General features: G+C 39.0%; 1 protein-coding gene across 1 annotated transcript in view; it reads left to right on the forward strand.

Moving 5' to 3' along the window:
- ppp2cb (protein phosphatase 2, catalytic subunit, beta isozyme) overlaps nucleotides 1-25489 on the forward strand; it is a 26606-nt gene extending 1117 nt beyond the window's left edge. The window contains exons 2-7 of the mRNA XM_020533179.2: nucleotides 11999-12208; nucleotides 14859-15032; nucleotides 16718-16807; nucleotides 18979-19140; nucleotides 22857-22975; nucleotides 24803-25489. Coding sequence (XP_020388768.1) covers nucleotides 11999-12208; nucleotides 14859-15032; nucleotides 16718-16807; nucleotides 18979-19140; nucleotides 22857-22975; nucleotides 24803-24875 — 828 coding nt within the window. The 3' untranslated portion in view covers nucleotides 24876-25489. The remainder of the gene's footprint in view (nucleotides 1-11998; nucleotides 12209-14858; nucleotides 15033-16717; nucleotides 16808-18978; nucleotides 19141-22856; nucleotides 22976-24802) is intronic.
- The last annotated feature ends 750 nt before the right edge of the window (nucleotides 25490-26239 follow it).

A 26239-nucleotide genomic window follows, 5' to 3' on the forward strand; every position in this document is an offset into this window, starting at 1 on the left:
TCCCCATGTTCTAGCTGCCCTGACTCCTCTTGCAGGAGGTTGTAGACTTTGACATAATTGAATTTTACAGCCTGGATAAAGCCCCTTCAGCTCGATGTGTCCGCACTGTTTGTCAAGCATCTACAGCACCTTTCCTGTAGTCTTGTATACCATGGCATTTTATATGCTCATCAGGTTCATTAGACTGATACCTGATACAGAGGCATTGACTTAGCTGGAGAGCTTCAGTAGGTTTGGGCCTGTACTGGTTGGAATTTAGAAAAATGAGAGGCAACAGTTTTGAAGCATAAAAGATTCTTGGAAGACTTGACAGGGTAGATGTAGAAAGGTTGTTGCCCCTTGTGGTAGAGATTAGGCCAAAGGGATTGATCTTAAAAGAAATGTGTTGAGGAGGAATTTCTTCTATGCAGTTACTGAACCTTGGCATTCTTTACCACCAAGACCTATTGAGACCGAGTTGTTAGGTTTATTCAATGCTGAGACAGATTTTTAATTTGTATGAGTAAAAGGCAGGAAAGTGGAGACGATGATTCACAGATAAGCCTGATCTGATTGAATGCCGGAGGAGATGTGATGGTTTGAATATCTATCTTCTGCTTTGTCATGAGGTCGGTTAGCTCAGTTGGCAGACTGGTTTGTGGCAGAGAGTGACATCAGTGCTACGGGTCCAATTTTCATGTCACCTGAGGTTATGAAGGACTCTCGTTCTTAATCTCTTTGCTTGTCTGAGGCATGATGACCTCTACTAAGACTGTAATATCAAGAGTTCTCTACCACTCTTGTGACTTTTTCATCCCCCTTCTCCCAAATACAAGTACAAGGGATCCTGAATTTATGAATGCAGTCAACAAAGGTGTAATTTTAAAGATCTGACCGATGTAGGAATCTTTCCTGTACTTGAGTGGCTACTTTATATTGTCCTGCATTGTGTTCTGACATGCATACAAATCAAACGGAGAATGGACTCAACATGGAACCTGTTTGCAACCAGGGGTCTGCCTGTATGTAGATACAGTCTCAGTGTCTCAATCTCTTTATTGTTCCCCACAGCAGCATCTCTTGCTTCTTTGCCACACTGTGGCAGCCTCTCCCATGGTCACTTTTATCCACCCCATAAAGTATTTTGCTGTAAAATGACAGAAGACTTAAAGCAGGACTAGGCCCTTCAGCCCTTCACCCTGCTTTGGCATGCAAAAAGTCTTCATTCTATCTCCCTGTCTGCGCTGTGAAACTGTTAACTCCCTTGTTTATCGAAAATCTAACTTAATCTTGAATAATTTCACTCCACTCTTTGAAGAGAATTCACAGACTAACAGCCCTTCACTTTAGACTGATACCTTTAATTAGATGAAATCATAATTTGTTGTTTCAGTCACCTTTTTAAAAACAAAAAGGCCCAAGAACAGTGTTGCTCATGAGGAAAACATTAGAATGTCTCACAATTCTGGAATACTTTATGTACTAGAGATTAAAGAAACTAAAGTTTAGAACAAGGCACGAGAAGCATGTGTTCCACCAGGCTTTGTTGGAAATTTAGGCTGCTGATGTACATTTAAATTTCAAACTAGTACTTTAATTTAAGATTCAAGAAAAATAATAGATTTTTTCTGAAATACTAAATATACAGCAGCATCACTAACTAAACTTCTTACCCAGAGAATTCTTTCCAATCTGATAAAAATACTTCACAGTTTTAAGCAAGCTTGTATCGGTTGATTGCTATAGATTGTATGTAAAGCTATTATTAAACGACATAGCATTTTCCAAGACAAGATTTTTGGAGCGCACGGATCATTAATTGCTGGCTGTTTCCTCTATTTTAAGCTACAAGGTAGTCTGCACCTCTGGTATTCCAGCAGTGTCTATGCACTGTGCTTTCTGTTTGAGCAGAATACTGCTTGCCACAAAAATGGCTAAAGAACAACAACTGTAAATTTTTTAACACTGCATTTTATCAATGAACTTAATATTTAAAGAGGATGATTTTTAACTTCTGTTATAAATTTGGAATTTTCTCTTGTCCTTGCCTAGAACTCCAAGCACTGTGCCAAAGTCAGGCCAGTAGTTTGGCTTAGTTCTGGCCTCAGCTCTTTTACTGCAAAATGTAAGGGGAATCTTCACGTCTGCGTGTTTTCACTTGAAATCCTGGTCTATTTTACCAGTTGGGTGAAGTTGAGTAGATTGGGCAGTACTCATTGGCCTCCAGGACTAGAGGGCACAATCTCAGAATAAGAGGTCACACGTTTAAGAGGGAAGTGAGGTGTAATTTCTTGAGGGTAGTGAGTCTGTGGAATTCTTTACCACTAATGGTTATCAAGGTCAGGTAATTAGATATATGCAAGGTTGAGGTGGACAGATTTTTAATCTGAAAGGGAATCAAGGATTTTATGGACAAGGCAGGAAATTGAGTTAAGGATTTTTCTGCCATTGAATGGCAGAGCAGACTCGATGAGCTGAATAGCCTACTTCTGCTGTGTCTCATGATTTCAGTCCACTAGTCCGCTTTACATTTGGTAAGTTTTAAACTATTCCTGTTGGGCAAGGAGAAGTGTTCTTGCAGGTTCTGCCAGAGTAATGTGGCCCACCATTGTCCTGAAACTTTCCCAGTTCCTACTCATGGTTGCCCGTATCCTGATCAGTTGAAAATTGTAAGAGCAAATATTCATTCTATAGTGAAGTGGCTCTTATTGTTCTGACTGTGTTGCAGTTAAGAAAGGACTGTATAGTTTCAAGTAAAAGACTGTTGGTCTTGCTAACTTACAAGTTTTTTCTGTCATAGAATCTTAATCTTAGAATATCCTACAAACATGCTGACCTGCATTTGTTGCCGCCTCCTTTTACATTAAATTTGTCCATAAAACCTGCTCAAAACAATTGTAGTAACGTTCGTGCTGTAGACCTAGTCAGTCCTCATTACTTTGTTCAGTTTATTTGTCTATCATCCAGGACGTTATTGATGTAACTGCAGGACAAGGTTGTTACCCATTTTTGATCTTTAGAGAATGTGTTTTAGAACCAGTATATACACAAGGAGCAACTTGGTAAGAGACCAAAATTTCTAGATTGGTAAAAAAGGCTTCTGTTGTTTATGACCTTTTTTTTGTAGAAAAAAGTCTTTAATCAATTCAGGGAATGATAACTGAACCTTGTTACCAATTCAATACCAGAAACAAGTAACTTATTAAGGACACAAGGCAACAATATTCAAATAGCTTTACATTACACTGGATATTTGTGATGCTAAAAACTGCTTTATTGACTGACCCAGATAACTGTTAAGCCAGAAGGCACTTTTCTTGTATTCTGGTTTCGGTTGGAGAGTAGAGATGGTGGAGCAGAGAAATTGTAGAATAATAAAGAAGGAATCATGATAGTGATGTTTTAACATAGCACTATTCTAAGCTTCTCCCTGTTTTCCCCAAGTCCTAAATGCTACCATCAGCTCTTTAAATCTGACCACAGAATTACATGTGCATCTACGCATGTTCTGAGGACCAATTTAGTATTATAACATCATATATTGCAACTGCTTTAACATACCAATCTGTAAAAGCCAACTAGAGATAGACATGTGCAACAAAGCTGTTGATTGAAAGTCTAATATATCAATGTATGTTACCACTAACGTTGAGTATCTCACTTTGAATATTTTTGATTTTTGTTTGACTGCATTGCTTTAGAATTGCTACATTCCACACCAAGCAAAAACAAGTTTAGTCAATTCTAGAGTTCCTGCAAAACCTACAATTTTATCAGTCTTTTTTTAAAACTGCTATTTAAAGCTGAACTTGGAGCAAAATAGAAATTTTTGATTTTTGTAAGTACAGGGCTTGTAAGTCATAGCATTCTCAACAACTATGTACTCCTTTTTATTTTGTCCATTGAGAGCACAGTCTGAAATCTCTCTCATTTTGCCTGAAACCTGGCCAAACAGCCTTTCTTAAAAAGAAGCCTTCAGATCTGCTCTTGCTAAGTCTTTGTTAAAGTCAGGCAGTCAAATGAACTGTTAATTTGTTTACATTTTTATTTATGAAACATGGTTTGCTCCAGTCATTACTGACAAAGTAAGCATCACTGGACCCGAAACGTTAACTGATTTTTTTTTCTTCTTCTTCACAGATGCTGCCAGACCTGCTGAGCTTTTCCAGCAACTTCTGTTTTTGTTCTTGATTTACAGCATCCACAGTTCTTTTGGTTTTTACTGACAAAGTACTGTTCAGTTGACTTCATGGAGCTGAATTGCTGAAAGTTGAGTCCACATAAACTAGGAGCACCTCCAATTGAGCATTCTACCTACCAGGACCAGCTAGGAAGATAATGCTGGATAGCTCCCAACAGTTGTTTTCCAAAATGGAGAAGAGGCCATGCAGACTGACTGGTGATCCCAACATTGACTAGCACTGATTCTGATAGAATCCCGAAATAGTTTGCATTTGAAAACTGGAATGAGCAAGCATTTGAAATATTGCACAGCCTAGTTAAACATCCGTGCGTGGTGCTTGTTGTTGCTATGGAGATAATGTAATTTACATTTCAACATGCACATGCATCTGTTCAAACTAAAAAGCAGAATGCATCAAACGAGATAAGTGGATTGATTCATGTTCTGTATAGTGTATAACACAGATATATTAGAGTGTGGTTATACTGAGTTTCTGAAGGGACCTATTACCTATTCATCTCAGTTACAACAGCTTTATTATTAAATGCTGAAAATCATTTGACTGATGGAGTTGCTTAGGAGTGAATATAGGACTGTATCTGGAGTTGGGAGCATGAAAATTTGTGAAAATAGAGGCCAGTGATGCATTATGTGTATTTGGCTATACTCAATTGTTTCCCTCCTTACATCTATTGTAGGTAACAGTCATTGGAAAAATGTTATTCTATTATGAAGGATATAATTGCAGAGTATTTAGAAGCTGCTAATACAATCAAGCAGAGTCAGTATGACTTCATTAAGGGGAAATTTTAGTTTTTGAAGAGGCAACAAACAGGGTAGATACGATGGAACCAATGAATATATCGCCTTTTGAAAAGGCATTCAATAAGGTACCCTGTAGAATACTGCTTAATAAGAGCCCATGGTGTTGAAGTATTATGTTAGCATGGATAGAGGACTGGTTAACTGATAGATGACAGAGTTGGGATGAGGGGGGCATTTTCAGGATGGCAACCTGTAACTAGTGGAGTGTCACAGAGATCAGTGCTGGGCCCACAATTATTTACAATGCATATTGATAACTTGGATTCCAGAAGTGAATTGTAGTATAATCAGGCTTACAGATGACACAAAAATAGATGGAAAGGCAAGTTGTGAGGATAACACAAATAGTTTAAAGTGACATAGATAGGTTAACTGAGTGGGCAAAAACTTAGCAGATGGCATACAATGTGGGGAAAATGTGACATTATGCGCTTTGGCAGGAAATATAGAGCTAAATATTATTTAAATGGAGAAAGACTGCAGAAAGCTGTAGCACAGTGGTTTGGGGGAGCTAATACATGAATTATTTAAAAAGAAAACTAACATCCAAGTTCAGCTAGTAATAGGGAAGGCAAATTGAACTTTGGCCTTTACTTCAAAGAGAATGGAGTATAAAAATAGGGATATCTTGTCAAACCTACACAAGGCATTGGCTAAACCATACCTGGAATAATGTGAACAGTTTAGTCCCCTTATCCAAGGATGAATATATTGGTATCAGAGGGCAGTCCAAAGAAGCTTCACTAGGTTGATCATTGTATGGAGGACTTTTCTTATGAGAAGCGGTTCAGTACGTTGGGTTGTACTCTGAGTTTAGAAGAATGAGAAAGAGACCGTATTGAAACATGTAAGATTCTTAAGCATTTGACGGGGTAGATGTGGAGAGATCATTATCCCTTCAGGGATAGTCAAGGACCAGACGACATAATCTCAGAGTGAGGAGTCGCAATTTTAAGACAAATGAGGAGGAAAATTTTGAGGCAGCTGAAGATTATCAGGTCAGCCATGTTCTCATTGAATGGTGGAGCAGACTTGATGGGCCACATGGCATAATTTTGTTCCTTTTGTGGCCGTGGTTTTTTCCCCCCCCCCGTGGAAAGTTCTAATTTAATCGAGGATAAACATCACCACGGAAGGATCACCACTTGTGTGACATTGTGTCCAGAAGTGAAAGCATAGGTTGAATGGAATTGGATAATCCATTTGAGGTCTGTAGAATTTATTTAAAAGTTGGGGATTGTATTCAGCTATTAAAAGCACTTCAATCTATTTTAGTTAAGAGGAGGGCTATTAGTGTTAGAGGTTAGAACGTTTTCTGCTAGGTATCCTGCTGCTGGCATCCAAGAAAATTCCCTAAAGATGTTAAATCCAATCTCTGAAATACGTCCCTGCTTTCATTAGACTTTACTCCCTGTCTGATTCGCCCATCCATGTGGGTTGCTGTTTTCTATGAAATCTCACTTATCAGAACTGGACTCAGGCCATCCAAACTGTTTAACAATCTTGGAGCTGTCAAGGAATTTTTGCTGTACACTGACAGATGGAATGAATTGGTTTGATTGCGTGACCACAGTAATGTCAGTGGAATTTCAATATCGTCTAATGGTGAGGATGATATTTTCATATTTAAACCTCCTAATCCCTGTGGGTGATGTTATGAGGAACCACTCAGGCCGGAAGTCCTTGCATTAATTTACTTGATCATCTTTCCTTTGAGCTATTAACTGGACGAGTTGGCCAGCGGTTCCAATTATTCTGATATATTCCAATGATTGCAAGATAGTTATGTCTGTGAACATTGAGTGAGAACCAGATCACACACTTAATTTGAGGATAGTGAATTAAGAACACTGGAAACACTTGCCTTCTGTGCCTCTGTATGAAGAATGATCACTAATGTGAGGTAGTAGATGACTGCTGGCACCTGTGTACTGTACAAGAGAATAAAACCTGGACTGTCTGAGGGGTTACTTTCATATTCAAATACATTTGCTGTTCGTTTACTTGGAGTGGGAGTTGCAGAATTGGTACTTGATGTTTTAGTAACAAAACTAGAAATTGCTGAAAAGCTCAGCAGGTCTGGCAGCATCCATGGAGAGAAAGCAGTTAACGTTTTGGGTCGAGTGACCTTTCCCAAGAACTGTTCAGCTGCCAGACCTGCTGAGGTTTTCCATCAATTTCTATTTTTGTCTCTGATTTACAGCATTTACAGTTCTTTTGTTTTTTTTCCTTGATGTTGTATCCTGTCTTTGGGTGCAGCTCTGGTCTTAAAGGGATTAAACCGGAGGGTGAGAATTTTATATTGTATCCCCATAACCTTTAATTTAGATGAGAATGGGATAGCAGGGGATCTGAATAGGATATGAGCGATTGAATTTTGATGGTTGGAAGCTTACTAAGGGTGATTGATGGGAGGAAATCTAAATGATTAAACCTGGAGGTGATTAAAGCTCGGATGAGGATTTCTGGTGCAGCTGGGCTATGTCAGACGTGGGTCATATTACCAAGATGGATGCAGGTAGTCTTTGCCACAAAGACAATATGAGATTCAAAGCTCAGCCCAAGGATAACTAGGAATCGTGTATTGCAAGCAGTTTTGTTCAACCTATCACCGTCCTAAGTGATGGGCCGGAATCAGTAGGAAGAGTATATGTTATGTACTGGGGCCAAAACCGCTACTGTTGATTTAATGAGTATTTAGCTGGAGGAAATTGTAGTTTATCTAAATCTGGATGTCAGGGAAGCAATTCAACAGCCCTGTTGCACAAAACCTTAAACAGCTGATCTGTTGAGAATGCAATTTTCTTAATGCATGACCTCAAATTGCTCTTGTTCCTGTAAATATCAGTGACAGGTTTCCTTCCAATCCAATGCAATTCGTTGTTGTAACTAATGGGCATTTGTTCTCGAAGCTTGCCTGTATTTTACCCCAGTGTGTGGATACAGTATGAAATCTCTTATGACCATCCTGATAGACACAGATAATATATATTTTTTGTTGCATCTGTGTGGTGTGGACAGTAGCCTTTAGGCTCTGAATGTTGATTTCCAATCTAACTTGGGCTGTTGGGGTGGAATTCCCTTGGTCTGTCTTACCGTCTAATATGGTCTGAAGGAATGCCTGAAACAGCACTGAATGAGTGAAGAGATGTGGGTTTATTAATTGTTTGAATTAGCTGTAGAAATATGAGGAGCTAGTAATCAGCTGGAGAGAGTTTTTCCCAGTCTTAAGGACAATTCTGACTCTTTATTTCCAATTCCCTGCTGTTCCAACCTTGAAAGATAATATGATAAGTAGAATAGAAAACTACCTCTAGACGCATGACTTGAAACTAAACTGGTTGGTTCGCTCACTGAGCTGGTTTGTTAGTTTGCAGATGTTTCATTACCCTGCTGGGTAACATCATCAGTGTAGCCTCTGATGAAGCGCTGTTGTGTTTTCCTGCTTGTTATTTAAACTCTGGGGACTGTTGGAGTTGGTTACTTCATTTCCGGTTTTTCTTTGCAGTGGTGTGTGTGTATATAGGGTCTAATTCTACGTGTTTATTGATGGCCTTCTTGGTGGAAAACGAGGCCTCTAGAAATTCCTGTGCTTGTCTCTGTTTGGGACCATGGCTTGTCCTAGGATCCTGACAATCAAACGAGTGGTTCTCCTTGTTTGTGTGAATGGAGACAAGTGAGTATTGGTCATGTCTTGTTGCTAGTTGGTGTTCATGTATTCTCGTGGCCGGTTTTCTTGTGTGATGTAAATGTAATGTTTGTCGCAGTCCTTGCATGAAATCTTGTATATTATGTCGGTTCTGCCCATAGTGGGTAAGGGGTCTTTGGTTCTTGTTAGCAGTTGGTGTAGGGTTGACGTAGGTTTGAATAATAGAATCCCTAGTGTATGGAAACAGGCCATTCAGCCCAACAAGTCCACCCCACCCCTCCAAATCGCATCCCACCTAACTTAAACATCCCTGGACACTATATGGGCATTTAGCATGGCCAATCCACCTACCCTGCACATCTTTGGACTGTGGGAAGAAACCGGAGCACCCGGAGGAAACCTACGCATACACGGAGAGAATGTGCAAACTCCACACGGTCGCCTGAGGGTGGAATTGAACCTGGGTCCCTGGCACTGTGAGGCAGCAGTTCTAACCACTGAGCCACCGTGCTGCCCATACTGTGTATTACTCTGATGCCCAGTGGCTGTAGGAGTCTTGTGGTCAGTTCAGATACGTTCTTGATGTACAATAACATGACAAATGTGTCAGGACGTACTGTATCTTCCCGTTGTTGTTTGTGTGACGGGCATCGCGGACCCAGCTGTTCGGATATCTGTATCTAAATCCTTCGTTTTGGTGTAGCTCTGGATTGCTGCAGTGTGTTGTGGCTCATTTGAACAGTATTTTTACGCAATTCTGTTTGTGGGTGTTGGGGTGGTTACTGTTGAAATTTAGAACTTGATCCGTGTGTGTGGCCTTTTCTGTATACTTTGGTCAGAAATTCCCCGTTGGCCCTGCGTTCTACTGTCACATTAAGGAATGGGAGCTGTTTGTTCTTTTCTTTGGTGAATTTGACGCTGGTGGAAATGTTGTTTATAAGTTGGTGTGTTTCTTCTCGTTTAGTTCGTTTGATGAAAGTGTCGTCCACGTATCGGATCCCTAATTTGGGTTGGATCTCCGGAAGGACTGTGCTTTTGAGTATCACTGCTTCTGCTATTAGCCCAGAGATGGGTGACACCATAGGTGTCCCATTGATTTGTTCAAAGATCTGGCCATTAAAAGTAAACTGGGTCATGAGATATAGGTCCAGTAATTTCAGCACCGTGACTGTGGCGATGATGTTACTCGGGTCCAGTTCTTTCAGTAGTGTTGCTAGTGGTACATCGATTGATGTGAATAGGGTGGTAATGTCAAAGGACCCCATGATCTCTATTCATATGTCTTTGAGGGTTTTGAGGAAGTCCTGGGTTGAGTGGTTGATGAGGTCTTTGTTGTAATTCCTTGGCTAACCTGTATTTTGATGTGCCTAGGAGATAATGTGGGTGTGAGAGGCACTTCCAGTTTGTGTATATTTTTGGGAGGCTGCAGAGTTGGGGGCATTTGTCCCTTCAGGTTTCATTTTTTAGGTAGTCTGCTTTGTTGATCTGTCCAAATTTTCAACAGTAACCACCCCAACCCCCAAAAACGGAGTTGCGTAAAACCACTGTTCAAACGAACCACAACACACAACTATGCCAAAATGAAGAAGAATACCTCCAAGTATTGAGATAACAGATACCCAAACTGCTGGGTCCAACGATGCCTGTCACGCAAACAACAGGAAGATACCGTATGCCCCGACACACTTGTCACGTTACCGTATATCAAGAACGTATCTGAACTGACCACAAGACTCCTATGGCCACTGGGCATCAGAGTAGCACAGAAACCTACATCAACCCTACGCCAATTGCTAAATAGAACCAAAGACCCCTTACCCACTATGGACAGAACCAACATAATATACAAGATTCCATGCAAGGACTGCAACAAACATTAGATTGGACAAACAGGAAGAAAACTGGCCATGAGAATACATGAACACCAAATAGCAACAAGAAGACATGACCAAATCTCTCTTGTCTCCATTCACACAGACAAAGAAAACCACCAGTTTGATTGGGACAACATGAGGATCCTAGGACAAGCCAAACAGACAAGCACAGGAATTTCTAGAGGCCTGGTTCTTCACCAAGAAGGCCATCAGTAAACACGTAGAATTGGGCCCTGTATACATGCACCACTGCAAAGAAAAACTGGAAATGAGGTAATTAACTCCGACAGACCCCAGAGTTTAAATAACAAGCGAGAAAACACAACAATGCTTCATCGGAGGCTGCACTGATGATGTTTTCCAGCAGGGTAACGCAACGTCTGCAAACTAATGAACCAGCTTGGTGAGCGAACCGACCTCGGCATCCTCAACTGAGCTACAAATCTACGTGAATCTTTGAAACTAAACTGTGATAACAGAACCAGAGAATACAGGCTCACTAGTAAACTACTAATTTAGGACTAATGTAAAGAATACTTTGGGTGACCAACATATGGAATAAAGTCGACAAAAACTTTAGACCGCATTTTTTTAAAATGGCTGGATCCTAAGTTAAGTCTTTGAATGTTCATATGTGTCTTTTAAAAAAAAAAAGGGTTAGGGGACCCATCAGGATAAAGCACCTGTGATTTTCAATGTTATCCCAAATGAATACAGCTTCTTTGTTTTTAGGAAATGAAAAATTTCATGCATCTAACTGCTACACCAGACCTAGATTTCCTTTTAAGTGGGAAAATTTTCCACTTAAACGGAGCAATAATACTCCAGTACGAAATTCTGGTTTAAATGCCATTGGTTGTTTACCCATTATTATCCTATGAAATGCAATGGAGGGAGCATGTTCACTTGCTACTTTGTCATGCCACGTTCCTATGTTGGCCTAAAATACTGTGGGAGCTGCCCTTGTATATCTCTCAATTGTACCCTTGAAGGATACAACCCTGAAAGAAGCAAAAAGAATTGGACAGACCATACTCTCTCTCCTTTTTTTTTTTCAATTCTGATCAACTGCCAAAATGGCTGCTATTTGTTGTTTATTTCTGGATTGTTGTGAATTCATCCAGCTAACTTGGTGGAGAGGTTACAATGTTGAATCATAAGCTAACGTTAACCAAAGTAATAGTTTACTTTCAGATGTGATTTTACTGTCATTCACATCAGCTGTATGCCTGACTACATAAAATGAATGTGTTCTCATGCTGCCAACAGGTATAATTTTGTCGTCTTTAAAAAGTTCCTTGTTCACGAGATTCCACAGAAGTGGAAATACATTGAGCATAGTTTTCTATTTTTCTTTGGGAGTGCAAGTTATTTTGTGGCTCTGACATGTGCCAGAGGAACTATTTGTGTGGTGTGGTTTAAATTTAATGTAAAATTGTTTATAACTCTTGTGGCTTTGGTAAATTAAACTTCTGTTTGCTTCCATAGGCTAAAGAAATTCTCACAAAAGAGTCAAATGTACAGGAGGTGCGATGTCCCGTCACAGTGTGTGGTGATGTCCATGGACAGTTTCATGATCTCATGGAACTGTTCAGAATCGGGGGCAAATCACCAGACACCAATTACCTTTTCATGGGAGACTACGTTGACAGAGGTTATTACTCCGTTGAAACTGTCACGTTACTCGTTGCATTAAAGGTATGATATTTCCTTTCCAAACTTGACATGTTATGCAATTGATGATCCTTCTGTCGTAAGTTCTCATCCAAAAGTCCTATACACCTACAGTCATAGTCATACAGCTTTGGAAGCAGATCCTTCAGCCCAAATCATCCATGCCCACCAGGTTTCCTAAACTGAATTTGTCCCATTTGCCTGCATTTAGTCCATATACCTCTAAACCTTTCCTATCTATGTACCTGTCCAAATGTCTTTTAACTGTTTTAATTGTACTCGCATCTTTCATATATGCACGCCGTCTGTGTGGAAGAAGTTGCCCCTCGGGTCCCTCTTAAATCATTCACCCCTCACCTTAAACTTATGCCCTCTAGCTTGTGACTCAACCAGTTTGGGGAAAAGACCTTGGCCATTCACCTTATCTATGCTCCTCATGATTTTATAAACCCCTATAAGGCCACTCCTCAGCCTCCTATGCTGTAGGCTTTTTTTAAAAAAAAAGTCCCAGCCTACCCTTATTAACTCAAACTCTCCAGTCTCAGTAACATTGTTGCAAACTTTTTTTTCTTTTTTTTTGCACCCTTTCTAGTTTAATAACATCCTTCCCATAGCAGAGCAACCAGAATTGTATGCAGTACTCCAAATGTGGCCTTAACCATATCTTGTACAGCCGTTACATGATGTCCCAATTCCTGTATTCGGCACTTTGAAGGCAAGTGTGCCAAGTGCCTTCTCCATCCTGTATGCCTGTGATGCCACTTTCAAGGAACAACGTACGTGATCCCCTAGGTCCCTTTGTTTGCCAATACACCCCAGGGCTGAACCATTAACTGTACAAGTCCTGCCCTGGTTTGTCTCACGAAAATGCAACACCTCGTGTTTATCTAAAATAAACACCATCTGCCATTCCTCAGCCCATTGGCCAAGTTGATCGAGATCCTGTTGTACTCTTAGATAATCTTCTTTGTCCACTATACCACCAATTTTGGTATCATCTGCAAACTTACTAACCATGCCTCCTACATTCTCATGCAAATTGTTTGTACAAATGACGAACATGCTCCTGACTTTATCAATGGTGCTGAGGTGGAGGTGGTCGAGAGCTTCACTTTCCTAGGAGTAAATATCACCAACAATCTATCTTGGTCATCCAAGTCAACACTACAGTCAAAGCACACCAATGCCTCTACTTCCTCAGAAGTCTAAGGAAATTCGACATGTCCACAATGATTCCTACCAATTTTTATAGGCACCATAGAAAGCATTCTATCTGGATGCATGAGATAACCAGGTGTAGAGCTGGATGAACACAGCAGGCCGAGCAGGAAAGCTGACGTTTCGGGCCTAGACCCTCCTTCAGACCCTTCTTTCTGAAGAAGGGTCTAGACCCAAAACGTCAGCTTTCCTGCTCCTCTGATACTGCTTGGCCTGCTGTGTTCATCCAGCTCAACGCCTTGTCATCTCAGATTCTCCAGCATCTGCAGTTCCTACTATCTGGATTCATCACTGCTTGGTATGGCAATTGCTGTGCCCAAGGCCACAAGAAATTATAGTTGTATACGCAGCCCAGTCCATCACAAAAACCAGCCTTCCTTCCTTCTGTTGACTCCATCTACATTTCCTGCTGCCTCAGAAAAGCAGCCAACATAATTAAGATCCCCTCCCACCCCAGGTTTACACTCTCCCATCGGGTAGAAGACATAAAAGTTTGAAAATACACACCAACAGATTTAAGACTGTTATCAGACTTCAGAACGGACCTCTCATATATTAGAGTTGATCTTTTTCTGCACCTTCTCTGTAGATGTAACACTATATTCTGCGTTCTATTCTATTACCCTGATGTACTTGTGTAAAGTATGAGTTGTCTGGTTAGCATGCAAAACCATACTTTATACTGTTATACAGTACGTGTGACAATAATAAACCAAATTGAACAGTGTACCCAGCACCTGTGGCATACTGCTGGTCATAGGCCTCCAGTCTGAACAACAACCCTCTATCACCACCCTGCTGTCTCCTATGGTCAAGCCAATTTTGTATCCAATTGGCTAGCTCTCCATGGATCCTACTTGATCTAATCTGACTAACAAGTCTGCCATGTGGAACCTTGTCGAAGGCCTTGCTAAAGTTTATGTAGACAACATCTACTGCTCTGCCTTCATGTATCTTCTTGGTCATCTCTTCCAAAAGCCTCACTATTTCCCAAGCACAAAGCCATGCTGACTGCTCCTAATCAATCCTTGCTTTTCCAAATGCATGTCGATCCTGTCTCAGAATCCTCTCCAACAACTTACACACCATTGATGCCAGGCTCACCAGTCTGTAGTTCCCTGGGTTTTACTTGTTGCCTTGTTTGAGGTACTAATAAAACTCGATTCAGTTATAAGATAACAAGGTGTAGAGCTGGATGAACACAGCAGGCCGAGCAGAAAAGCTGAAGTTTTGGGTCTGGACCCTTCTTCAGAGATCCCCCATCCCGAAACGTCAGCTTTCCTGCTCCTCTGATGCTGCTTGGCCTGCTGTGTTCATCCAGCTCTACACCTTGTTATCTCAGATTCTCCAGCATCGGCAGTTCCTACTATCTCTGAATCAATTCAGTGATGTGTTTTTCTAACTTGTGCATATTGACAATACAGCTGAAACTTAATGATGTTTCTTTTAAACGCAGGTTCGTTACCGGGAACGTATCACAATATTACGAGGGAACCATGAAAGTAGACAGATCACTCAAGTGTATGGGTTTTATGATGAATGCCTAAGGAAATATGGAAATGCTAGTGTTTGGAAGTACTTTACAGATCTGTTTGATTATCTTCCTTTGACAGCCTTAGTGGATGGTCAAGTGAGTAAAATGTTCTCATTTATTTCTTTCTCATCAGGTCTTATGAATTGATTTCCTTGTATTCAAAATCTGCTCAATAGTTGACTTGAGTCTTTACCTTTTAGAGTGCAGTGAATATCCAATGTGATTGTCTCCTACTGTCAATAGTACTCTCCAGTACAAAAGTCTCAATCCGTATAATGCCAATATATACACTTTTTCAATGGGGTCTAGAGATTTCCCATCAGGTTAAGTGACTGCTGTTGTTGTTAATTAACCGTAGGAGCCAGTTTTGTGTACCTGTCTGGTTTAATAATCTCCTAAAATGCTTTAATGTTAAATACAAAATTTTATCCTAATCATTTCAAGAGGAGGTCATAGTCCAACAAGTTGATTTTGAAATGCCAGCTTTCTGAGCTCAGCTCCAGAGTTATCGACTTCTCTGATGTACCTAATGCTCAAAAGTAGAGCGCAATGAGCTGAGGAAGGGTACAGATTATTACTTTCACAAACAGTCCTCTATGCCCTAAAGCAAATGAAGGGCTTAGGTGCTTTACCCAACTGCAATCCTTGTAACATTTGGAAAGGCCCAAGATGCATCGTAGTGGCTTAATTGGAATAAATAGGTGCAGAACTAAAGAAGATACTCGAGTTTGATTAAGGAGGTGGGTTTTAAGAATCTTTTTAAGAGGGAAGTAGTGGTTTAGAGAAATAATTCGGGTGTAGAACTACACCGCTGCAGAAATCGGGAGGTTACATAGGAGAACTCGATGTGGAGGTGCTGATGAAGGACTTGGGTGGACAAAGTCTAAGTCACATGACATCAAGTTATAGTCCAGCAGGTTTATTTGAAATCACAAGCTATCTGAGCACTGCTTCCTGAACTGAAGGAGAGGAGAACTTGAAGCAGAGGGGGTGCAGAGCTTTGTGTGGGACTGTTAGAGGAGCCAGCCCATGAAATAATTTAGATTTGTGGCATTTGTATCTGGCGCCAAAAATGGTGATAAATGAGCAAGATTCAGCGCTGTGTCAGGTATGGACAGCAAACTTTTTTTGCCAAGGTCAAACGTTTATAAAGACGGATGATGGGTGAGGATTAGAATATGTAAATGTGGGGGTGACAGCCGTGGGTGACAATTTCAGCAGAACCTTGCAATGATGTCAAGGTGAAAGTAGATGCTCTGATTGGAGATATTCAACCATGGAGTGGTGACAAAAAGCTGCCATTGAAGCATTGAACAACAAAATAAACAATACAATGTCTGAGTTGATTGGTAAGGTTTATTCAAGGGTAGGTTCAATTAGATCCTGAACATCATATCAACTCTTATGTTGCCTCAGGACACAGCTGCCAACTGTCACTTCTGTTTAGTGCATATATCAGCCTAGAAGATTTACTCTTCCTGGAACTTGCCATTTGTTGTCCATGTTTCCTGTTGTGTTCCTGCATACAGAATAAAACTAGGAAGGAAGAGGATGGTTAAAAGATGAGCTGTTATTGTTTTTTTTTTTAAACTTTAAATCAAAATTAGTGAAATGAACAGAGTAGGGTCAAGTAATTCATTGAGTCTTTAAAGAGAATTTAAGGTTGTGTCTTAATACAATCTGTATTTTTGAAAATTTTTAATTTTACAGATCTGGATGTTTTCAGTGTACCTTTTCCACATGAATACTGTGTTCACTTAGTGATAATTTGCTTTCCACAGATATTCTGTTTGCATGGTGGCCTCTCTCCGTCCATAGACACATTAGATCATATTCGAGCCTTGGATCGTCTGCAGGAAGTGCCTCATGAGGTGAGTTCCATCCTGTTCTGTTTGTTCTAGGGATTGTTTCCAGAAATGGAAATGTCGTACCTCTTTGGATCTAGGAACTGTCCATGAGCGATTCATGCACATTGCCTTTGGTCCAATAATAACTGTGTATAATTGGCCTCAGTTATTTCTGTTGTCTGTGGAGAAACTGGTGACTTGAGTGTGGTACATTTTTGGAAGAAAGAGGCGATCGCGTGTTTTCTGGAGTATCACAAACACCTGCTGTATAGTATTGCATTTCATATTTTTCTGAGGTTGAGCTCTAAATGCTTTGCATTTATTTTATCTATTAAGGTTGTTGAATTAGGCCACCTTAAACTTTCTGTAGTCACGTTGGTATTAGTATGCATAATTTCTTTTTGGATAAACTTATTGATATTATTTATATTGGATTGTATTTGTGCAGCATAATTGTTCTCACTGGTTGAAGAAAACAATTTAAAAGTAATTATGTCCAAGGCTTGTTTTGAAGTGGGATTTTGTCTGCCATATTAAACTACAAACTATTGCAAATCGGGTCTGAGAACATTGCAATAAAAAAAAACTCTCCTTTGGAAGGGAATGACCTTTGGTCCTGTGTATGGTGTCAATTATATTTAGTTATGGTATGGTCTGGAATGGGAAATAATTGTTAGACTCTATGTATCCTTTTTGATACATTCACCCCACTTATTTGGTTTTTACCACGTTCCTTAGTCCCAGAACATTGCTGGGTTGGTACTTGGGGAATATGCTGATGTGGCATACCTTTTTATGCTGTACTCCTGAAAACTATGCCTTTTGGCCAGGGAGGGGGGAAAGAGTGTGCAAAACTTACATATGATTCATCCTGCTCGCAATCTCCTTTTTTATTTTTAGAAGTTCCAAGAGCTATTTGTTTTGATCAAATTAAATTCCTTTCATACCTTTTGAAACCTAGTAAGCACATACCTACAACACCTGCATGTGCTTTATAAGAAAGTAAGTCAGTTTGTTGTTATATATTTGCTTGTGGGATATGAGGGTTGCTGGTTAGGCCAGTATTTATTGCCCATGCCATCTTTACCTTTACTCATAATGTTACTTCCTCATACTTGAGACATCTTTGTACCACATCTATACCCTTTCAAAGGCAGCAATGTCAGTTCCCTGATTTGGTGGCCAAACCCAGCGCAAACCAGTTCTGACTAATATTTTATAATAACACCTACATTATCCTTGACGTGTGCAACATAACCAATTAAACTACAGTTTCATTTACATGTTTTTTATTTACTAGATTTACCTGTACTGAACTATGTCAGCATCTCCGAGTCAGTTGTCCTATAATTGAGTCAGGTTACACTGTTCCTTATTTGATCTTCACTTCAGTGTCACCATTGTCAAATTTGAGAATTTTTTTGAGATACCCTATTAAAATTATTAATATGTTAATGTCAGATGTAATGTTTACATCTCACGTGCCAGGCAATGGCCATCCCTTACAAGAGAGAATCTAGACATCACCTCTTGACATCCAGTGAATCCATGACTATCCATGTCCTGGGACATTTCATTGACCTGAAACTGAATTGGACCAAGCTGTTCTGTCTGGATGACCAGGTCAGAGGCTAAGAATTCTGCAGCAATTAACTTGCCTCCTGATTCCCCAAAGTCTGTCCACAAGGCACAAGTTAAAGGTGTGATTGAATCCTCTCCACTCGTCTGGAGTGCTGTTTCCAACAAGTACAAGAGGCTTGAACTATTCAAGATAATCAGCTTGATTGGCACCCTATACCCTTTATGTTCCTGGAGACATTGACTCCTTTCTTGCAGTGAACTACCCTATGTACTGTGCAGTACCTGCCGAAATGGCTATCCTGCACGTCGTTGATTTAACTTTCTAAAAATAAAACTGTACTGGCCAGAATATCCAATTTTAATCCTATGTTCAGTGTCGATGTACAATATCTTTACAGCAGCTAACTGGATAGAATTCACTATATGTAAGAACCATGGTCTCCCTAACTTGAGTTTCTATAGCTGACTGTAAAGTTCTAATGCCAACATTGCTGTGATCAGCAAACTCGTAATAGCTCCTAATAAGCTGTACTGAGAAGAGAAAAGAGAGTTGTGGTCAAGATGTTATTAAAATTGTGAAGCTGTATGATTTCTAGTAACTTCTATTCAATCAGGGTCCAATGTGCGATCTGCTGTGGTCAGATCCTGATGATCGTGGCGGCTGGGGGATTTCTCCACGAGGTGCTGGTTATACTTTTGGACAGGATATTTCGGAGACCTTTAACCATGCAAATGGGCTAACTTTGGTGTCTCGAGCTCATCAGCTTGTAATGGAGGTAAGGTAACTACATCTAAACTACAATTATACCATGTGTTAAGTGGAATATGGAACAGTTCAAACTGTAGCTTCAGACTTAAGGTCAGCATTCTTTTCCTTTTCAAATTCCTTTTAAAAATGTTTTCCAATGTTAGATTATTTCAGTAGGGATTTAATCCAAAAATATAGCATAAAATAGAAACTGATAACTTAAATGCAGCTGGGCTGATTTTGCATCAAAGCTGAAATCCTAGGAATTGTACTGATTAAGCATTACATCCTTCTCTTAAAAAAGCAGGTATGTACATTTAGCTGATTTTGAAGGCAATATTCTCCTTTATCTTGGTCTTAATGTTCTGCTTAGAATTAATATAAAATTGGTCTAATATTTAATAATGTGTTGTGTGGTCTGATGCATTAGTAGGTCTTGCACAGGCTGCTGAGAAACCAGAAAAGCAAACAAAATGGGGGAGATAGGTTTACTGACTATGGTGTACAAAATTCCAGTCACCTTTGTAACTAAAGTTTATGGATTTTGTGCAAATTAAATTTGTCCCTCAACCCAGACTCCTCATGAAATGCAGCATTGCTAAGACATGTGTTTTTTGTAGTCCTTTCTTGAGCGTTCAGATGTATTTAAATTGATTATTAATGCTACAGAGATGGCTTTGGGTTTAGGAAAGTGTAAAATCTCAATACCGACTAAATGTTTTTAGAAAAACGGCCAAGGTTTTTTGCAGTCCCAGTTATTAGCTGAAAAGGCCATCTTTTTATTTTAAAACAAATGAAGCAAAAAACATTTTACTGGCAAAAGAAAATGAGCAAGCACTTTTAACACTATTAATACTTCAAACCAAAATTCTGAACAGAGCTCTCTTAGTTCTGCTACCCTTTTTAGGCAGTGAATTAAAGATGACCACAACCCACTGGGTAAAATAGTTTTTCATTTATCCCTGCTAAATCTTATGTTCCATATCTTTTAAAAGCTGTGTGTCATTGTTATTGACCCCTCTACTAAGGGGCAAAACTTCTCCCTATCCACCCTCTATGTCCCTCAATATTTGTATACCTCAACTAGATTCTTCCCCTGCCCCCCCCCCATTCAGCCTTCTCTGCTCTAATGACAGCAATCCTAGCGTCTTGTCTCTCATCATCACTGAAGCCCTCCAGCCCATGCTACATCCAGGTGAACATAATCTTCTGCTCCCTCTGTAGTGCAACCAAATCTTTGCTATAATGTAGTGACCAGAACTACACACAGTACTACAATTTTATGGCCTAACTAGCATTATATTCCTCTCCATCATAACCACCTTTTGTTCTTCTATTCAGTGCCTTGATTAATAAAGGTAAGTATCCCATATGCTGCCTTAACCACCTTTTTTATCTATCTGTCTTGCTGCCTTCGAGGATCTATGGATATGCTTGCCAAGAACCCTCTGATCTTCTATACTTCCCTATGGTCCTACAATTCAATGTTCCTTTGCATTGTTTGCCTTCAGAAAAGGCATCATCTATCTCGCTCTTCAGGACTAAATTCCATTTGCCACTTTCCATCCGTCTGACTAGCCAGTCTGTGTTGTCCTGTAATCTGAGCCTTTCCTACTTACCAGGGTACCAGTTTGGTGTCATCTAGGAAGTTGCTGATCATATTGTCTATATTCATGTCTTGATCACTTAACGTACACGGCAAATAGTATGAGACCCAGTACCGAACCCTCTGGTACACCAGTGGACGTAGGCTTTCAGTCACTCGAACATCCTTTGACCATCATCCTCTGCTTACTGCCACTAAGCACATGGTGGATCCAATTTTTTAAATTGCCTTGGATCTCATGGACTCTTAGCTCCTTAATCAGGCTGCCATGTGAGACCTTGTTAAAAGCCTTACTGAAGTCCATGTATATTACCATCAACTGCACTCTCCTTGTACACAAACCTAATCACCATCTCAAAAACTCTAATCAAATTTGTTAGACATTTCCCTTTTATAAAGCTGCAAACTGTCTTTGAGTAATCCTTGTCTCTTGAAGTGGAGATTAATTTCAACCTTTGGAATTTTTCCAATAGTTTCTCTGGCACAGATCCTAGAATCACTGGCCGATAATTTTGTGGTTTGTCTCTTCTTGAATAATGATATCACGTTAGCTGCCCTTCTGGCCTCCCCTTCTGTGATCAGAATTAGCTAATGAATCTGGACTTGCTATTCTGAGCGCATGTTTCTCTTGGATCCAATGAACTCTTAGTCCTTGATGTCTCTCATTCTTCGGCAGATTCTGTCTCTGCCTTCTCCAAGCTGCTGAGGACCAAAATTCAAAAAAAATTCTTACCCCACCCTCATAACCATCTCCATTGCAATATGAAACAGATGGCCTGATCCTGGAAATATGCAAATTAATTATCTTTCATTTTAAACTTGCCAACTACATTGGTTTTCTTGCTATCTTAGGGGAGTCTGACATCTTCAGCATGAAATAAGGCCTTTCAGCTCATTGAGTTTGTGCCAGTCAAAAATAAGCGTCTAACTATTCTGATTCCATTTTTAGCACTTGGTCCATAGCCTTGTGTGCCTTGGCATCACAAGTGTACATCCAAATACTACTAAAATGTTGAGAGTTTTGGCCTCTTCTACCCTTACAGGCAGTGAGTTCCAGATTCCTACCACCCGCTGGGTGAAAGACTTTTTTCCTCAACTCTTCTAAACCTTCAACACTATACCTTAAATCTATACCCACTAGTCATTCATTTTCCCCACCAAGGGGAAAGCTGCTTCCTGTCTGTGCCCCTCATAATTTTGAGTGATCCATTGAGCACCTTAAAAACTGACTGGCAAACATTTTCCCATTTATAACATATGTTGACACATATGGTATTCTTTAGATTTGGTTGTGAAATTAGTCTCGTACAGAACCTTATCGTAATGGTTGAACGCAACGGCATTTAGTGCAGGCTTAGACTTCTAACAAAATTTAAAATGGATTAATCCTACCTTTTTTAAAAAAATGTCAATTTTCCAATTGCGAATAAATCCTCTTCTATCCTTATAAAATAATTTCAGACTGCAGAAACATACCATTATTGCACAGAATGGGCATTCTTCATGGTATGTGTAACTCTGTATAAATCTGTTTGACCAATTGCCAAGTCAAAATGTAGGTTTGTTTAGTTGTTTCAGACACTAAGCAAAACAATTGAATTGTGGGAGAAAAATGGGCTTCCTTTGGATTTTGATCTTTTTTAAGAAACTAAATTTTTTGTATAATGTACATATTGCAAAGCATTGATGGTTAAGCCTGAGAAATGTATCAATGCCTAATGTTATCATAGTGCTTGTACATAAGGAAAAGTAAGTTGTATTGGTCTGGCAGTAAACTATTTTCAACGTATGGAGCTCGTTCTTGTAACCCTGAGGCAATTATGAATGTTCTGATACTATAGTGTAATTTTAGATGCACAGTCATTTGCGAGAGGTACCCAGTCTCATCCTTGTAAAGTTAACCAATTTTTAAAGAAAACTAATAGGCTATGTAGTGTCCTCGATCATTACTTTAAATACTTAGCGTAGTTTTGCCAACACATGAAAAATTATCATGGAACTGAATCATTCAGTTACTGTAATTGAAAAGGTTTAGTGAGAACTCAGCAGCATTTAATTGGGTATTCTGTGTAATTTCTGAGGAGTATTTGTTTTTTCTTTTCAAGATGTTAAAGATCTTTTCAATTGTTTGATCCCAGGGATACAACTGGTGCCATGATCGAAATGTGGTAACAATATTCAGTGCTCCAAATTATTGTTATCGCTGTGGTAACCAAGCTGCTATTATGGAGCTGGATGACACGTTGAAGTATTCCTTGTAAGTATGATGGAATCCAAATTTAATATTTTAAAGTAAGCACACTGTTTAAGACAGCATTCATTAAAAACATTATTTTAAGTAAAACTTGTCCATTTTTAGCAGAAAGGTAAAAATTGGTTTGGTTATGCTGAATTCCTAAGTAAACTCCCATCTTTCAGCACTAGATTTAAGTATTTGTCTGGTGAAAGCTTCCCAATTTTAAATCTGGCAACTGAGTCAATACCATGGATCCATAGATGCTTGCTTAAATCATCAAGTAAAGGAGCATGGCGATTCAGTCATAGAAAATTGATTCCTTTTTGTAGATGTCGAGTAGATTCGAAGTTACAGTTCTCGTGTTGAGTCAACACCAAACACCTCTAGGTCTGAAACTGAGAGGAGGGAGAGAATGTCATTGAGAGTACACTTGGTTCTAAAGCAACTATCAACAGAGTAATATACATGTTAAAAATAGGAATAATTTTACCTTTTGTTGTTTTGAGTGGAGAACTTGTACTGAGAGCATGTTGCACATATCTCTAAACTAAAGAACTGCAGGTGCTGGGATCTGAAATTGAAATTGCTGGAGAAACTCCAAGTCTGACAAGGTCTGAAGAAGGATCATGGTACTAGAAATGATAATGCTGTTTCTCTCTCAGCGGAAACTGCCAGACCTGCTGTGTTTCTCCAGTAATTTGGTTTTGTTTGTTGCACGTGCCTCTGGGTCTCTTCTCTACCTTCTTTCCATCTCCTTTCACTTTTTTCTGCTGTCCAAAACTTAGATGAGCACAACTGTTGACCTGGTTTTAAAGTCTTCATGTGCTAGGTTGCAGTTTTCCAATGTTGGATACTTGCAGTATCTTGTCCCAAATGCTGGACACAATGCTGTGGTTTAATCTTTGCCTTTTATAGCTTGAGGCTGCAGAAGCCATAAAATGGATCCTGCTACCATAGCTCAAATTAGCATCCTGCTATAGTTTAGCTCAAACTGCCTGCATTTTCTTAATGGTATGTTTTGAAATTATTTACCTTTCATTTGATTATTGGTGAATGTGGGTCTTCATCTTATGACTTGATTCCTTGTAAATGGAAGCCAATCTGTTTGTTATTGACTCATTGTTTGAAATCCAGTTTGCTAATATTTATAAAATCAAGCTTCCACAAACATTGTTTTGTTTTTTAAAATAATTAGTGATAATTATTTAAATACTAATGTTGGTGTTCTGACTGACTTTTTAACCATACTTTTACTTAAAATCTTTGCTCAAGGTGCTGTGCAACCTCTGACTGAGGGTCTAGGCTTCATGCTGCTCAGAAGTAAAATAATTGAATTTAGTATTTGCCGCTATTCATACATGAATATTTTTAAATAGTTACAATTGACATCTAAAACATTACTACAATATGTGACTTAAAATGGAGCACTTGAAGGATTGTTGGTGATTTTTGTTTTGTTTTAGTACAGTTTTTTCCAGTGGTATCTTCATTCCTGGTCCTAGTACTGTTTTGGAAACACTATTCATTATTAACCCTGTACATATCACTTATTAGAATTACTTAATTTTCTTGTATGGTAATCTTCTGTTATTTTAGTAGGTTCGGTGTTTCAAACTGACTAAGCCGAGATTTAATTGTTTCAAATGCTTTGTTTTGCATTGTAACTTTAAGACTGACAAAAGCACTTTAGAAGAGCAACAGCTATAAGCTATTGAAATTTTCATAAGTTTATTTTACTTTATAAAGCACTGATCTATATAAACTAATGAAAGTATTAAGTTTGTACTTTGATGACTTATAGTGCTGTTGGTTTCAAGTACTGTACTAAGTGTAACTTCTTTCCTACAGTCTTCAGTTTGATCCAGCACCTCGCCGTGGAGAGCCTCATGTCACTCGCCGTACTCCAGATTATTTCCTGTAAAGAGTTCTTAATTATACACTATAACCATGCCAGCAGTTCACCTACTACCGAGAAAGCAACAATAATTTAAATGTTTTTCTGAAATTACTTCTGTTTGTCACAACCTAATAGCATTAACACGGACCAAATGTGCCATACTGAAGGCAGTCCTACGCCTGGAGCATTGAGCACAATTTTGAATAGTAATTTCTATTTTTTCTTTGTTTTATTTCAGTATGGAAAATATGGTATTCAGTCCCAACAGTAATATTTTGCCTGCTATTACGTGTTATTTTGTTTTACCTAGGAGACTGTGAAATATTGATGTACAAATGCTATAATAAACAGGTTCAATTGCAACAGTCATGATATTTTTGGTTGTAGTTTTACCAGGCGTGTATTGCTTTACAGTCCTTTTTTTTGTCCTCAGTAAGAGGCACATAACACCTGTTCTGAATGTATCCTGTGGACATTTGAAAGGGACTCCGTGTCCTTCTGGAGTGTTCGAGAAAATGTCCCTTTTCAATGTTTGAATCACTGTTCTGTGTTACTGTACTTTTTTGTATATATTTGACATAAAAGTGCTTGCGACTTCAACTTGGTGTATTTGAACAATAAACTACTTCAAATAATCAGTTACTGGATTTCGGGCAAATCATTTAGGTAATTAATTAAAAAGTTGTAGCTTCCCTTCATGACTGATTTCAGTTCAATTGAGCAACTATGCACAAATGGTCTGAAATCTTGTTGAGTTTTTTTCACTTATTTCCTCCTTCATCTAAGAAAATACAAAACTTGAACCTTTGGATTGGTTAATGTCTCATCAATTCTTTCCCAGACATTTTACACCTTTTTGATTTTTGAAATTAGTTTCTTTTTAAATCATGGATTGCTTCTGAAACTTCTAGAATAATTTATCTGCTCCTTTCAAACTTTCTAGGATGATTCTGGCATAGGAAACCATTGCTGGTGATCTTTTACGAAATATTTGTTTGATTTTGCTAAAATCATTAAATTTGGTATGTGATACTGCAGCTATGTCCCCTAGCTGGTCGAAAGACAAATTCAACAGTCACATTTATAATTAGACTTGATTTAGTACCTAAATATGAGAAACAATTTTAAGGATTTATTGTAATTCATAGTTTTATTTTTAAATTTGCCTCCAATGTAAAAAAAAAGCAGTTTTCCAACATCATAGAATCTCTATGTTTCATTTAAGGTCGCTTCTCATTTTTCTATATTCCAATAAGAACAAGTCCAATCTACTCAACCTCTTCTTATAAACACCATTGCTTAAACAGTTCATTTGAGGCATACACTTGATAGATAATCTAAGATGTTTGCAATTATTTCACAGGGTAGGAATAGAAAAAAGATTTTCT

Source organism: Rhincodon typus, chromosome 1 (genome assembly GCF_021869965.1).
Source record: "Rhincodon typus isolate 14 chromosome 1, sRhiTyp1.1, whole genome shotgun sequence".
NCBI lineage: Eukaryota > Metazoa > Chordata > Chondrichthyes > Orectolobiformes > Rhincodontidae > Rhincodon > Rhincodon typus.